General features: G+C 48.5%; 1 protein-coding gene across 2 annotated transcripts in view; it reads left to right on the top strand.

Annotated features, from left to right (window-relative positions):
- Nucleotides 1-14,137, top strand: part of LOC138252981 (ATP synthase subunit C lysine N-methyltransferase-like) — a 219,905-nt gene that overhangs the window by 104,485 nt on the left and 101,283 nt on the right. For both annotated transcript variants that reach the window (XM_069205816.1, XM_069205791.1), the window contains exon 4: nt 5,568-5,708. In XM_069205816.1, coding sequence (XP_069061917.1) covers nt 5,568-5,708 — 141 coding nt within the window. The remainder of the gene's footprint in view (nt 1-5,567; nt 5,709-14,137) is intronic.

The following is a 14,137-nucleotide window of genomic DNA, read 5'->3' as shown; positions in this document are numbered from 1 at the left end:
GGATAGCATTCTGGACTATTATCTGACACTGTTGCGTCATAAAGGTCCCATGCGTCAGGGTCATCTTGACTCATTCCTGTATGAGTTGGGGATTGCATCATTGGAGTGGCTACCGGTGATGGTTGCGGAGAGTGATGCGGGGATGGTGGTGGTGTTACTTGTTTAGCCACCTTTGCGTGTGGCTGTTTGTCTTTGTCTTGGAATGCAAGCTTGCGTTTCATTTTGACTGGAGGAAGAGTGCTGATCTTCCCTGTATCTTTTTGAATAAAGAGCCGTCTTTGTGTGTGATCTGGCTCTATTGCCTGTAATTCCTGTCCAAATCTATGTGTCTTCATTTGTGTGGACAGTCCTTGTTCCTCAGTGTAGGAACTTGTTTTCGGTTCCAAGGCTGGATATTTCGGTACCGAAACCTTTTCGGCTGCTTTTTTCGGCTCCGACGAAACCTTTTTAACTTTCGGTGTCGTGCTCTCTCGGTGCCGACCCGTTTTGGTGCCGCTGTCTCGGTGCCGAATCTTCTCTGAGCCACTATCTCGGGCTCAAGATTGCTGTGTGCCGGTATCTCGACCGGAGTCGGATGACTTCGACACTAGCTCGCCCTTTTTCGGTGCCGATGAACGGTCACCTACTTTTCGGGTTAAGCCATGGCCTGTTGGCGGTGGCGTCCCCTGGGCTTTAGCGCTTTTCTTGTGAGTTCTTGCTTTCGACGTCTTACTCACGGTTTTCGGCATTTCCTCGGGCTCGATCTCCTCAGAGTCCGACTCTTGGGTGGAGAATGTTTCTTCCTCCTCCTCAAAACGCTCTTGTCCTGTCGGCGCCGACGCCATTTGTAGTCTTCTTGCTCTTCGGTCCCGGAGTGTCTTCCTAGACCGAAACGCTCGACAGGCCTCACAAGTATCCTCCTTGTGTTCTGGTGACAAACACAAGTTACAGACCAGATGTTGATCTGTATATGGATACTTGTTATGGCATTTTGGACAGAAGCGGAATGGGGTCCGTTCCATCAGCCTTGAAGAGACACGTGGCCGGGCCGACCAGGCCCCGACGGGGATGGAAGAAAACCCCGAAGGGCCACCGGAGCTCTTCTTAATTCGGTGTCGATCTGTTGTAACTAACCCGATACCGAACGCAAACAATACCGACGATTTTTCCGAGATTCTAACTAACTTTCCGACCCGAAACACGGAGCGAAAAGGAACACGTCCGAACCCGATGGCGGAAAAAAACCAATCCAAGATGGAGTCGACGCCCATGCGCAACGAAGCCGAAACGGGAGGAGTCCCCCGGCCCCGCGACCCGAAAAGACCTCCTCGAAGAAAAACAACCTGCAACACCCCGAGCCCAACACCAGACGGCGGGACGTGCACAGCATGTGTATCTGCAGCTACACATGCCATCGAACATACATATATATATATATATATATATATATATATATATATATATGTGTGTGTGTATTACCTACTTGCAGTCACCAGTAGGTAGTTATAGATAGGACTACGTTTTCATAGAAAAAGGGATTTTTGACTTGCCTATATCCTTGGTACCGTCTGACGAATCTTCATGGAATTTCTCCCAGAAATGCCCTTGTGATTTCGGTTGTGCTTACAAAGTTTGGAGCTGATCCGTCAAGTGAGAAGGGGGGTTTGGATGGGGGTCAAAAAAGTTGTGCTTCCCCATGTTAATTTCCAGAGGACCTTTAGCCACAACTACAGCCCGAACCACTGGATCGAATTACACCAAATTTGGCAGAAAGCTAACTTTTGATATGTAGATTATGCTTTCACTCATTTGGTGAATGGTGGTGACTGGCGGTAGTTTTAGATATTAAAGGAAATCCAAATTTGTATATCTGGTCTCGCAAACAATTCTCGACTATTCCTGAATTTTTGTAAACGCACATGCAAAAAGAAGTGCTGTAATTGGCTGACCGCAACCTGACTAGAAAGTTGCACCCGCCATTTTATTTCACGGGCTACGGTCCTCAGGGGTGAAAATCCTAATTGAAACTGGCATAAGGGTCAGGGTACCCATATGGTAGGAGATAGTATCTCTCGATAGAAAAGAAGAAAAGCATTTGTAATGCAATGGGCCTCACATTTACTTGAGTTGGAGCTATTGGAATGGTTAATGCATAACTGGACTTTTTTGCCACATTAATTGGTCAACACTGCTGTATATTATTGTCCTTTGTGCCACATAATTCGAGTGGCCCTCTGATATAACTAAAGGGCTAGTAGGCCTACTGGAATATTTTTTAAACAATCAATCTTCACATAATAGGATGTTGTCAGATGGAGACAGTCTGCAAAACCTAAAAATTAAACACAGTAGCAATCAATTTCAGAGCGCAGTGACTGTACACTTCTGAATGGAGGGGCCTATTGCTTCCTGAAAAAGCAGCACTATAACAATAATAAACCATGACATGTTAATCACATTAAACACTTCACAAGAAATTACACAGATGTTTTAACTTATGTTTCTAGCGGCCAGAAACCAAAAGCAATTTAAATAAGTTACAAATAGATGAAGGCCACCTGCTCTGGCTGATTCAATTACAGCCCTACCACTAATTAAAACAATACTAATCGTAAGTGTGCACTCCATGTGAATATCCCTTGTCCTGCTCATTCGAAGAAAAGCAACACTGTCTGGGGGTTCGGATAAAGAGATGTCCGTGACAGACAAGACTGGACTGAAAAATTGTGCGCTCTAGTGTTGAAAGTGATGAATAAAAATGGTGCCGCATTTAACGTGATTATTGCTGGAAAAGGGGAATTTGAGCTCTGGGATCTCGGCTGTAGGTTTTCCAGCTTGGTTTCTCCTCATGAAGGGCTGAAACAATATTTCATTTAGGGAAAACTTCCTAGTGCATATTCCATTATTTAAGGGGCTCTATTAATCATTACTGCATTCCCCCGAGAAGGCTAAAACTGATCCGAGGGCTTAATTTTGAAAAAAGTCACTTTTTAGTGCTTCATCTTAGATAGTGTTATCACTGGCTGCACATAAAAGCAGGAGGCTGATTGGGAAACTCTACAGCAAATTTCTTGGGTTGGTATCGCAAGGTTATGTACAGTTCATTTGGGCAACAAAATTATATATTTTATAGGACCCTAACACTTTAAATCCTTTGGATAAATGAATCTCGTGTCCAGTCAGAAAATTCATACTGCTCAAAAGATGTTAGCGAAACATAAGGTGATGTAATGCCATTCAGATGGTGTTTGAAATATACTGCAACGCGTTACAGCCCAGGAACCCTCAAGGATTGCCCACAAGAGCGGGTTTGCATAAATATTTACAATGCATGCATCGCAACTGAACCGTGAACTGGACTTTACAGCCAAATTTACAGAGATAGAATCATTGCTCGATTTTAAAACTTTATTTATGTGCACTGTAACTGTCGAAAACACAGCTAATATTACAGCATGAAGCATTTCCTTACTCCTGCACAACTTAACCTTGGCTTGCTAGAAACCTGGTTAGAAGAGGGTGGTGTGGCGCAAGGACTAGAGCTGCTGACTTTGGAATGGAGGACCTGGGTTCGAATCATGGCGTCCGCTCAACATCACTTAATCTCCCCTGCCTCCAAAAAAAATAAACATCTTCAAAGCAGAAAATAGATTTAAAGCACAATGCAGGAACACAGGGCTGCTGCATAGAAATGTTAAAGCACTAAATACTGAGGCAAGTCATTTTAAAGCTATATTGGGCTGTGCTGCAACAATGAAAGGAACTGGAATGCCTCAGAAATCTGGTGAAAGAGGGAGGTGTGGCGCAATCCAAGCCAAGGAAGGGTGGGAGCCAGGCAGCTGAGAGAGGGCACAGGGATCCCACAAGACCAAATGTGACCAAGATAACTGCCTGATTTATAGCCTTGTTTACAGCTAAGTTAAATTGAGAGCAAGGATGCTCTAAGAAGCTTCCCTGAACATGAGCAGGAAAAAAAGTCCCCTAAAGACCAGATAAACAAGACAAAATTTAATTATACAGTAGTTGGTCCCTTCTCCCAAAGAGAACAAACATTTGCAATGAAGTGGATCTTGCGTTTGCTTGAGTTAGAGCTATTAGTGTTGTAAATTCCTAACTGAACTTTTCTTGCCATATATATTGAAAATGAAAAGTAAAACAGTTGACATAAACAAGCTGTTTCAAAGCACCACGGCCGCCATGAGCGTGAAGGAGAGACACGAAAGGAAAAAGAAGTCTGCTCGCAGTCAAACGTATCTCCAAACGTGCAATTATCCATGTAACAGGGTTGATGGCCAACACGGTAACAAAACTGCCTCAAGGAGGGACAAATGTAAAGCATTTACCAGTGATAGCAAAGGATTTTGAAGGGCAAGCCTATGAACGAGTGATAGGTGTGCAGTAGGGGTGGTTAAAAGCCCTCAGATAGATTACAACAGGCCAGAACGCTTGCGCGGTCGACCTAAAAAGGAGGGACTACTAGGCATGACTGACCACTAGCAAGGAAAGATTTTTAAATGACACTGAAACGAGCAAATGAAATCAGTTTAAGCCCACAGTCAGTATACTATAGGATACAAGAGGCTGTACGCTTACGCTCAACCTAAAAAAAGAATACACTTTTGACTGTCCATGTGAGCCTTTAAGAGATTTATGACTGACAGTGTTCAGAAGAAGGTTTGCACGCTGAATGGCAAACCTGACACTGGCCTCCCAAAATGCATCATGGTAAATGTAGTGCAGAACAGTTTACTCACATTTCTCATAATATGCACTGATCAGTTCAAGCACAGCCAGCACTTAGCATCCTTTTACACACATGGGTATTGTATTTTGATGTTAGTCAGAAGGGAGCAGTCTATGTGGGTGCACTTTAGTTCCAATGATCAAGTACCCAGCAGCACTCAAGTACAGACCACTGGCTCAAACAATCATTGCTTGTTCCCCCCATAGGGAGAGACTGTTGGGTATTTAACCTTATGCCTGTTTTTTTTTTTAACTGTAATGAAAAACAATTTCAAATATATTTTTTTTTAATGTATACACTGAATGTGTGTATTAGCTTCAGTATGTACAATTCATATATAGGGCAGTAAAACAGGGTTCAAAAACTAAAAAGTAAATAGGCATATTTTTGTGATATTTGTACATTATGCCTTTAGAAGTTGGATGCATTTGTAAGAAAAGCAAGCGTATGTAAAGGTAGTAACTTAAAAATCATGTAACTAACAGGTTTCAGCCAATCTGTATCCCAAAAAGACTGTCACTTCTGTTTGTTGCCAAAATCGTCAAATCTAAAACATTCTTATATGATCCCCTAACATCAGTCTTTATTGAAAGCTGCGATTTGAGAAGACACCATTAAGGCTAATAAAACTCATGGATTAGAAGCATTACTGATCTGTGACGTGGTGTTAGATAGATGCACTATGTGTGCATTGGGATGTCCTGGTGTACCTTTGTAGAGATCAGTCTTGCCGTCTCAAAATACTGTGCGCATACAAAATAATATCTGAAATAGTAGAAACAAACATTGGTGTAATGACACTGATGTGAATTGACAAGCCTCCTTAATCTGCATTCTTTGGCAGGTACTTACAGCCGCTTCGATGGGGCTTCAGTGTACAGGATATGAGCTGAATCCCATTCTGTTACTGTTTGCTAAAACCCAGGCCCGCTGGAGAGGCATTTCCCATGGTCAAGCGACATTTGTGAACAAAGACTTCTGGATGGTGAGAAATATTTATTTGATCAAGCTAATATATTTTATCTATACATTTTGGATGCAAGTGAGACTCAAGTACACATTGTTCCTGTTATATTAAGTGGTTGGTGCTTGGAATACTAAGCTTTAATCATTTGCTGTTTAAGAAACATATTTTATTATTTATTTTTTGATCGTAGGCACTATACTCCGCATAAACTAGATAAGTAAAGGAATTCTTCATTGTTGAAGCATAAATAAAATTAGTTTTTGTACTCAAGCATGTTTGAATTTCTAAAAAAAAATAAAAAAATCTTTGCTGCCACTCACATCCTGGTTATTTCAGCATAGTGATGGCTTATGAGATGCCAAACTACATCTAAACAAGCTCTTTAACAGTGCTGCCAACACGTGCTGCACTTCTGGCGCATTCTGTGTGTAAAATGTGGAATTGTTCGATTTCGCCTCAAACAACCTTGACTCATGCCAAAAGGTTATATCTCACTGTTCCCACTAGCATTGCCCAGTGTTTGAACCAATTACACATACTATTTAAAAAAAAAAAAACATATATGTCTGCTGTGGCACTGCCACTTACACATGCTGTTTAAAATATATATATGTGTGTGTGTGTGTGTGTGTATATATGTTCGATGGCATGTGTAGCTGCAGATACACATGCTGTGCATTAGTCCACCATCTAGTGTTAGGCTCAGAGTGTTACAAGTTGTTTTTCTTCAAAGAAGTCTTTTCGAGTCACGGGATCGAGTGACTCCTCCTCTTCGGTTCCATTGCACATGGGCATCAACTCCATTGTTAGATTGTTTTCTTTCCGTTGTCGGGTTTGGACGTGTTTCCTCTCGCTCTGAGATTTCGATTTGGAAAACTTTGTAAAACTCTTTTTTTGTCGGTATTGCATCGATCGGGTTCATATTCTTCCATCGACACAGCACTACCGTTGGGAAAAGAACTTTGTTCGGCCTTCTGGGCATGCGCGCCCAACTCGGGCCTTTTTGGACCGACCGCGTGGAAGCTGCATGGATCGGACTCCATTCCGATTCTGTCCTCGGTGCCATGCAAAGTACCCGTACACAGACCAGCATCTGGTTTGCAACGTCTGCCTTTCCCCAGACCATCGGGAATAAAACTGCGAGGCCTGTCGATCCTTCCGATCGAAAAAGACTGTTAGAGACCGAAGACCACGAAGGCTCGAAATGGATTCGAAGAGTGGGGAACATCTCGACGTAGAAGAGGAAGAATTGATGCAGACTGCAGTCTCAGTTCAAGATTCCGAGTCCGGGCAAGAATCAGACGAAGACAGACCAATCACAGCAGGGCAACATGTAAGTACGTCTGCCCCTGCACCCTCACAAAAGAAAAAACACAAGGCCATGGGTATGCCACTGCTGAAAGGCCATGGCTCGGCCCGAAAAAAACTGTCTGTTTTTCGGCACCGAAAAAGGCCATTCGTCCGAAAACATTGAAGACAACAAAAAGCTCTGTTTCCGACTCCAGTAAACACCAATTTTCGGAGTCGAAAATCAGAAAGCCAGAATCGGAGCCGAAACCTTCGTCCTCTTCATCTTTTTCGATCCCGAAAAAGCACGCTTCGGAGCCCGAAAAAGCTAACATACACAGAGGAGTATGGACTTTCAAAGAGACTTAAAGAAAGCCACAAAACCTCCGAAGAGGAGTTAGTGGTAGAACCAATTTTAGAAATTATGGATGAAAGGCAATCCAGGATCCACATCCATAAGGAAACAGGAAGAATTCTTACAACACCTCCTTTAAAAACAAAGAGGAAGCTAGCTTTTCAGGAGGAATTGGACACTATGCAGCCTCCAGCTAAAGTGCCAAAGCAGAAGGAGAAACCACCACCACCTCCTCAGTCTTCTCCTCTTCACTCTCCTCCTCATTCTCCCCACCTACCTACCTCACATCCTACCAGCCCTACACCAATGCAGTCACCCACTCATTCATATGATTCACAACAGGACAATGTTGATCCATCGGATCTTTATGACCCTGATCCCATTCCAAGTAATGATGCAGACAGCTATCCCTCTAAACCATCACCACCTGAGGATAGTACTGTCTATAATCAAGTCATAGCTAGGGCTGCAGCATATCATGGTGTTACCATGCATACAGAGCCACTAGAAGAGGATTTTTTATTTAACACTCTATCCTCAACACATTCTAGGTACCAATGCCTCCCGATGCTCCCAGGCATGGTAAAACATACAGATCAAATCTTTAATGAACCGGTAAAGGCACGCATCATAACACCTAGGATAGAGAAGAAATATAAACCTGCACCCTCTGACCCTGATTATATCACCCATTAGGTACCTCCTGATTCTTTTGTAGTTAGCGCTGCCAGGAAGAGGGCAAATAGTCATCAGGAGATGCAGCAGGAAATCTGATGCTGCAGGAAAAAGAGTTGCGTCCCAGGCAGCAAATCAGTGGAGGATAGCCAACTCGCAAGCACTATTAGCTCCCTATGACAGAGCCTATTGGGACAAGATGCAGGACATAATACAGCATCTCCCCAAAGAACACCAGAAAAGGGCGCAACAGGTAGTGGAGGAAGGGCAGGCCATTAAAAACAACCAGATAAGATCTGCCCTAGATGCAGCAGATACCGCTAGTAGGAGTGTCAACACTGGAGTCACTATACGCAGACATGCATGGCTCCGATCTTCTGGATTCAAGCCAGAAATACAGAAGGCAGTGTTGAACATGCTGTTCAACAAAAAACATATTTTGTTTTTGGCCAGAAGTAGACACAGCCATCGAAAAATTGCGAAAAGACTCTGACACAGCAAAGGCAATGGGTGCACTGTACTCTGCACCATATAGGGGGTCATTTAGTAAACCTTAGTTTCTTGGTGGTGTCAGACCACAGCCCTCAAAGGCATCAACCTCGCAGACAAATCCAACCTACCAACCGCAATACCAATGTGGTAGTTTTAGGGGCACATATAGAGGACAATACCCCAAAAATAGAGGGAAATTTCAGGCCTCTAAGCAGCCTCCACAGCACCCAAAACAGTGACTTCCCTCATTCCCTTCCACTCCACACTTCTCCTGTGGGGGGAAGACTACAACAGTTCCACACAAATTGGCAAAATATTACCACAGACAACTGGGTGCTGTCAATTATCCACAATGGCTATTGCCTAGAATTGATAAACACTCCTCCAAATATTCCACCAAGGTTACACAAACTATCCACAGAACACACAGTTCTGTTACAAGAAGAGGTCCAATCTCTACTACTCAAACAAGCAATAGAATTGGTTCCACAGTCTCAAATAGGAACAGGAGTTTATTCACTATACTTTCTAATTCCCAAAAAGATGGCACCCTCAGGTCAGTATTAGACCTCAGGCCCCTCAATCTATACATCCTGTCAGAACATTTTCACATGGTAACTTTACAGGATGTCATCCCACTACTACAAAAACAAGATTTCATGATTGGTTGGGGAGCTCACCTCAACAATCACAACATTCAAGGGCAATGGGATGTCAAACACAAATAGCTACACATAAACCACTTGGAGTTATTAGCTATTTTTCTACCACTCGAAGCTTTTCAACCTCTTCTCACACAGAAGAATGTTCTTATCAAAACAGACAACATGACAACTATTATTATCTCAACAAACAGGGAGGGACACATTCATCCCAACTGTCCCTTCTAGCCCAGAAAATTTGGAAATGGGCAATCCACAGCCAAATTCATCTATTAGCACAATACATTCCAGGGATAGACAATCAGTTGACAGATATCCTCAGCAGAAATCACCAACAAACTCACGAATGGGAGATTCATCCTAAAGTACTTCAAAAATACTTTCAAAAGTGGGGAACACCAAACAAACACCTGTTCGCAACAAACGAAAACACAAAATGCCAAAACTTCGCATCCAGACACCCACATCTCCTATCCAAGGGCAATGCTCTCTGGATCAATTGGTTAGGAATATTTGCATACGCTTTTCCTCCTCTCCCACTCCTTCCGTTTCTATTCAACAAGTTGCGTCAAACTTCACTCAACATGATACTCATAGCACCAACATGGGCTCGTCAACCGTGGTACACAACATTATTAGATCTGTCCGTAGTACCACACTCCAAACTCCCATGCAGACCAGATCTGTTGACACAAAACAGAGGTCAAATCAGGCATCCAAATCCCAAGACACTCAGGCCCTCATTCTGACCCTGGCGGTCGGTGATAATGTGGCGGCCAAGCCGCCAACAGGCCGGCGGTCCAAAATATGCAATTCTGACCCTGGCGGGAACCGCCAACACAGCCCGCTGCATTAACACTCCGCCCGCCACGGCGGAACAAACAAACAGCGCGGCGGTCCCCGCCAACAGCCAGGCGGCAGACAATGTACCGCCCACCCTATCACGACCCACCAATCCGCCACCTTTTCCGGGGCGGGAGCACCGCCGATAAAAACACGGCGGAAACAGACTACGAACGGGAAAACGCTCACCTCTACGCACTCCACGCGAGATTCCGGCAGTATGGAACCCGAGTTGCAGGTCATCCCCGCACTCCTATACCTGCTCCTGTACCAGGAGCACGCCCGGCGGCGCGGAAGACATCGGTGAGTACTGCACCTACGACACAGGGGAGGGAAAAGAGTACCGGCACACACCCACCCACCCACACCCACTACAACACACACATCAATGCATTCCCACAGATCACTGTCACAACCCACAAACCCCCCCCTCCGAAATAATGCAAAGACCAAAAGAAGAGATCATAAACGGGCAGATATATTGAAATATGGACACCAGTAATCCCAATAAATAAATAAACTATGTACAAAATATATACAGCTACTAAATGTAGTCCAACCACTGTCCGTGGACCACAGGGGTCCTGTGCAAAGGGGCAAAGCCCAATCCCACGACAAGAACTCCACGGAGAGAACACTGCAGGGGCATCAGAAAGAAAATAGGACAGGCACCTCAGGGGGAAGGGAAGGGGGGCACCTCAGCCACTTGAGTACACGACGCCAGATCCACGAGGGGACTCCATGACCACTGGCCCATCCTGGGGAGAGCAAAGCCACAGTCCATACAGTCCATACAGTGGGTGGCCTGCCCACTGGGCCATCCTGGGGAGAGCAAAGCCACAGTCCATACAGTCCATACAGTGGGTGGCCTGCCCACTGGGCCATCCTGGGGAGTGCAAAGCCACAGTCCATACAGTCCATACAGTGGGTGGCCTGCCCACTGGGCCATCCAGGGGAGAGCAAAGCCACAGTCCATACAGTCCATACAGTGGGTGGCCTGCCCACTGGGCCATCCTGGGGAGAGCAAAGCCACAGTCCATACAGTCCATACAGTGGGTGGCCTGCCCACTGGGCCATCCTGGGGAGTGCAAAGCCACAGTCCATACAGTCCATACAGTGGGTGGCCTGCCCACTGGTCCATCCTGGGGAGAGCAAAGCCACAGTCCATACAGTCCATACAGTGGGTGGCCTGCCCACTGGGCCATCCTGGGGAGAGCAAAGCCACAGTCCATACAGTCCATACAGTGGGTGGCCTGCCCACTGGGCCATCCTGGGGAGTGCAAAGCCACAGTCCATACAGTCCATACAGTGGGTGGCCTGCCCACTGGGCCATCCTGGGGAGAGCAAAGCCACAGTCCATACAGTCCATACAGTGGGTGGCCTGCCCACTGGGCCATCCTGGGGAGTGCAAAGCCACAGTCCATACAGTCCATACAGTGGGTGGCCTGCCCACTGGGCCATCCTGGGGAGAGCAAAGCCACAGTCCATACAGTCCATACAGTGGGTGGCCTGCCCACTGGGCCATCCTGGGGAGAGCAAAGCCTCAGTCCATACAGTCCATACAGTGGGTGGCCTGCCCACTGGGCCATCCTGGGGAGTGCAAAGCCACAGTCCATACAGTCCATACAGTGGGTGGCCTGCCCACTGGGCCATCCTGGGGAGAGCAAAGCCACAGTCCATACAGTCCATACAGTGGGTGGCCTGCCCACTTGGCCATCCTGGGGAGTGCAAAGCCACAGTCCATACAGTCCATAACAGACTCCACTGCCACTGGAGGAGGCATGTTGGCCAGAGGACATCCTGCAGCCCTGCCCGAGACAGATCCTGCCCTGCCACGTCTGCCAAAGGGCCAGCGGTTCTTGCCTTGAAGGGCCCAGTTCAGCGGGTCTTGCCTTGAAGGGCCCAGTTCAGCGGGTCTTGCCTTGAAGGGCCCAGTTCAGCGGTTCTTGAGACGGCGGTCCCCAGCGGAGCGGTGCTTGAGACGGCGGGGCCCAGTTCAGCGGTGCTTGAGACGGCGGGGCCCAGTTCAGCGGTTCTTGAGACGGCGGTCCCCAGCGGAGCGGTGCTTGAGACGGCGGGGCCCAGTTCAGCGGTTCTTGAGACGGCGGTCCCCAGCGGAGCGGTGCTTGAGACGGCGGGGCCCAGTTCAGCGGTGCTTGAGACGGCGGGGCCCAGTTCAGCGGTGCTTGAGACGGCGGGACCCAGTTCAGCGGTGCTTGAGACGGCGGGGCCCAGTTCAGCGGTGCTTGAGACGGCGGGGCCCAGTTCAGCGGTGCTTGAGACGGCGGGGCCCAGTTCAGCGGTGCTTGAGACGGCGGGGCCCAGTTCAGCGGTTCTTGAGACGGCGGGCGGTCTATGGCCAACTGCTCATTGCCTGGTGGTGCCCTCCTGGGCAGCGGGGATGGTGCTCCTTCAATGCCCACCTGGGCTGTGGGTGGTGGGGCCCTCCTGGCCAGCTGGGCTGGGTCCTCCCTGGCCAGCGGCTATGGGGGTGGTGGGCTCCTCCTGGGCAGCAGGCCTGCAGCCTGACCTCTCCGACTTGCTGCCCTTGCCCTCCTTAGTCGGGAGTCTGTGGCCCTTTCCTCCCTTTGGAGCTGTGGCTGGTGACTGTGTCTGGGTGGTGTCCGGGGGGGATGTAGAAGCCGGGCTCCTGCGGCGCCGCTTCCGCCTTCTGCTCCTCTTCCCAGGGGGTGGGCTGGCTGTCCCCTTGCTGCTGGGCGAAGATCCAGACATGCGGGCTGGTGGGCTCCAATACCCCTGCACCCTTGTCAAGGGGGCTGCAGGGCTGGTGGTGGCTGAGGTGCTCTTCTTACCCCGACGAGAAGGAGGGGGGGGCTCAGGGTCAGGAAAGAAGTTAGCAGTGGCGAGGAAGAGTTTCTTGGGACAATGGAGAGTGGTAGGTACAGTGGGAATGGGAGTGGAGGGAGAGGATGTGGTTTTTGGCTGAGTCACGTTTGCTGTCTTTGGGTGCAGGAGGGATAGGCTGTCGTGAGGTGGATGGCTGTTGGGTGGGTGGGTGGCTGCGTTTGTGTGGTGTGGAAGAGGGGGTGACAGACACAGTGGGAGAGGACACAGGGGACGTGTAAATGGCAGTGGGGGTGGTGACTGCACGTGTGCGGACTGGACTGGAGGGTGTGCTGGTGATGGAAACACTGGCTGATGGTGAGGTGAATGGAGGTGTGAGTGTAGACGTCACAGGGAGGGAGGAGGGATACGAGGAGGTGGGGGTCACAGAGGTGGTAGTGACTGTTGGCATGTCTGCATCGGAATGTTGCGTGTGTGAATGTCTGCGTGATCTGTGGTGCTTATGTTTGGATGAGCTTCTCTTGGGTGTTGAGGTGTGTGCAGGCTGGTCTGATGGTGTGGGTGGGACAGGCAGAGGAACAGGAGACTGGGAGGAGGGAGTTAGTAGAGGGAGGCAGGAGACAGGGACAATGGCTGCCGTCAGTGCTGGGGCCAGAGCCTGGAACGATCGCTGATGGGCAGCCTGACCCGAATGAATGCCCTCCAGGTACGCATTGCTGCGATGAACCTCCCTCTCCACCCCCTGGATGGCATTCAAAAGGGTAGTCTGCCCAACAATGAGCGTTCGGAGGAGGTCAATGACCTCCTCACTGAGGGCAGCGGGGGTAACAGGGGCAGGGCCTGAGGTGCCTGGGGCGAAGGAGATGCCCGGCTTCCTGGCAGAGCGTGCACGGGGCGAACGATGAGGGGCTGCTGGGAGGGCGGAGATGGTGCGCTGGGGGGCGGCTGTACCTGTAATGGCGGGGGGCACGGATGGTGCCACCCCCGCAAGGGAGCTCCCTTCCGAGGACGTGTCCGTGTCGCTGCAGGGTCCAGTCGTCCCCGTTGTGGAGCTCCCCTCGCCCTCCGTCTCACTGGTCCAGTCAGACTCTGTGGCATGGCCCTCCTGGGCCATGTGAGATGCAGCTCCCTCCTGCCCCGATGCCACTTCTCCTCCGCCTGATGATGCTGATGCACACAAGCACAGAAAGACAAACAAAAAGGGGGGGGGGAGAGAAATAAAGGGATATTGAGTACATGGATCTCCGGTACAGTTAGCGGACATGACAGACACAGATGCCCCCTGCACTAAGTTGCGCACTTGGGGTCCGCTACGCATTCCGTGGAAC

The sequence above is a fragment of the Pleurodeles waltl genome, chromosome 1_1, assembly GCF_031143425.1.
Source record: "Pleurodeles waltl isolate 20211129_DDA chromosome 1_1, aPleWal1.hap1.20221129, whole genome shotgun sequence".
Taxonomy (NCBI): Eukaryota; Metazoa; Chordata; class Amphibia; order Caudata; family Salamandridae; genus Pleurodeles; species Pleurodeles waltl.
The sequence above is the reverse complement of the archived record's forward strand: the minus strand, read 5'-3'. Positions and strand labels throughout refer to the sequence as shown.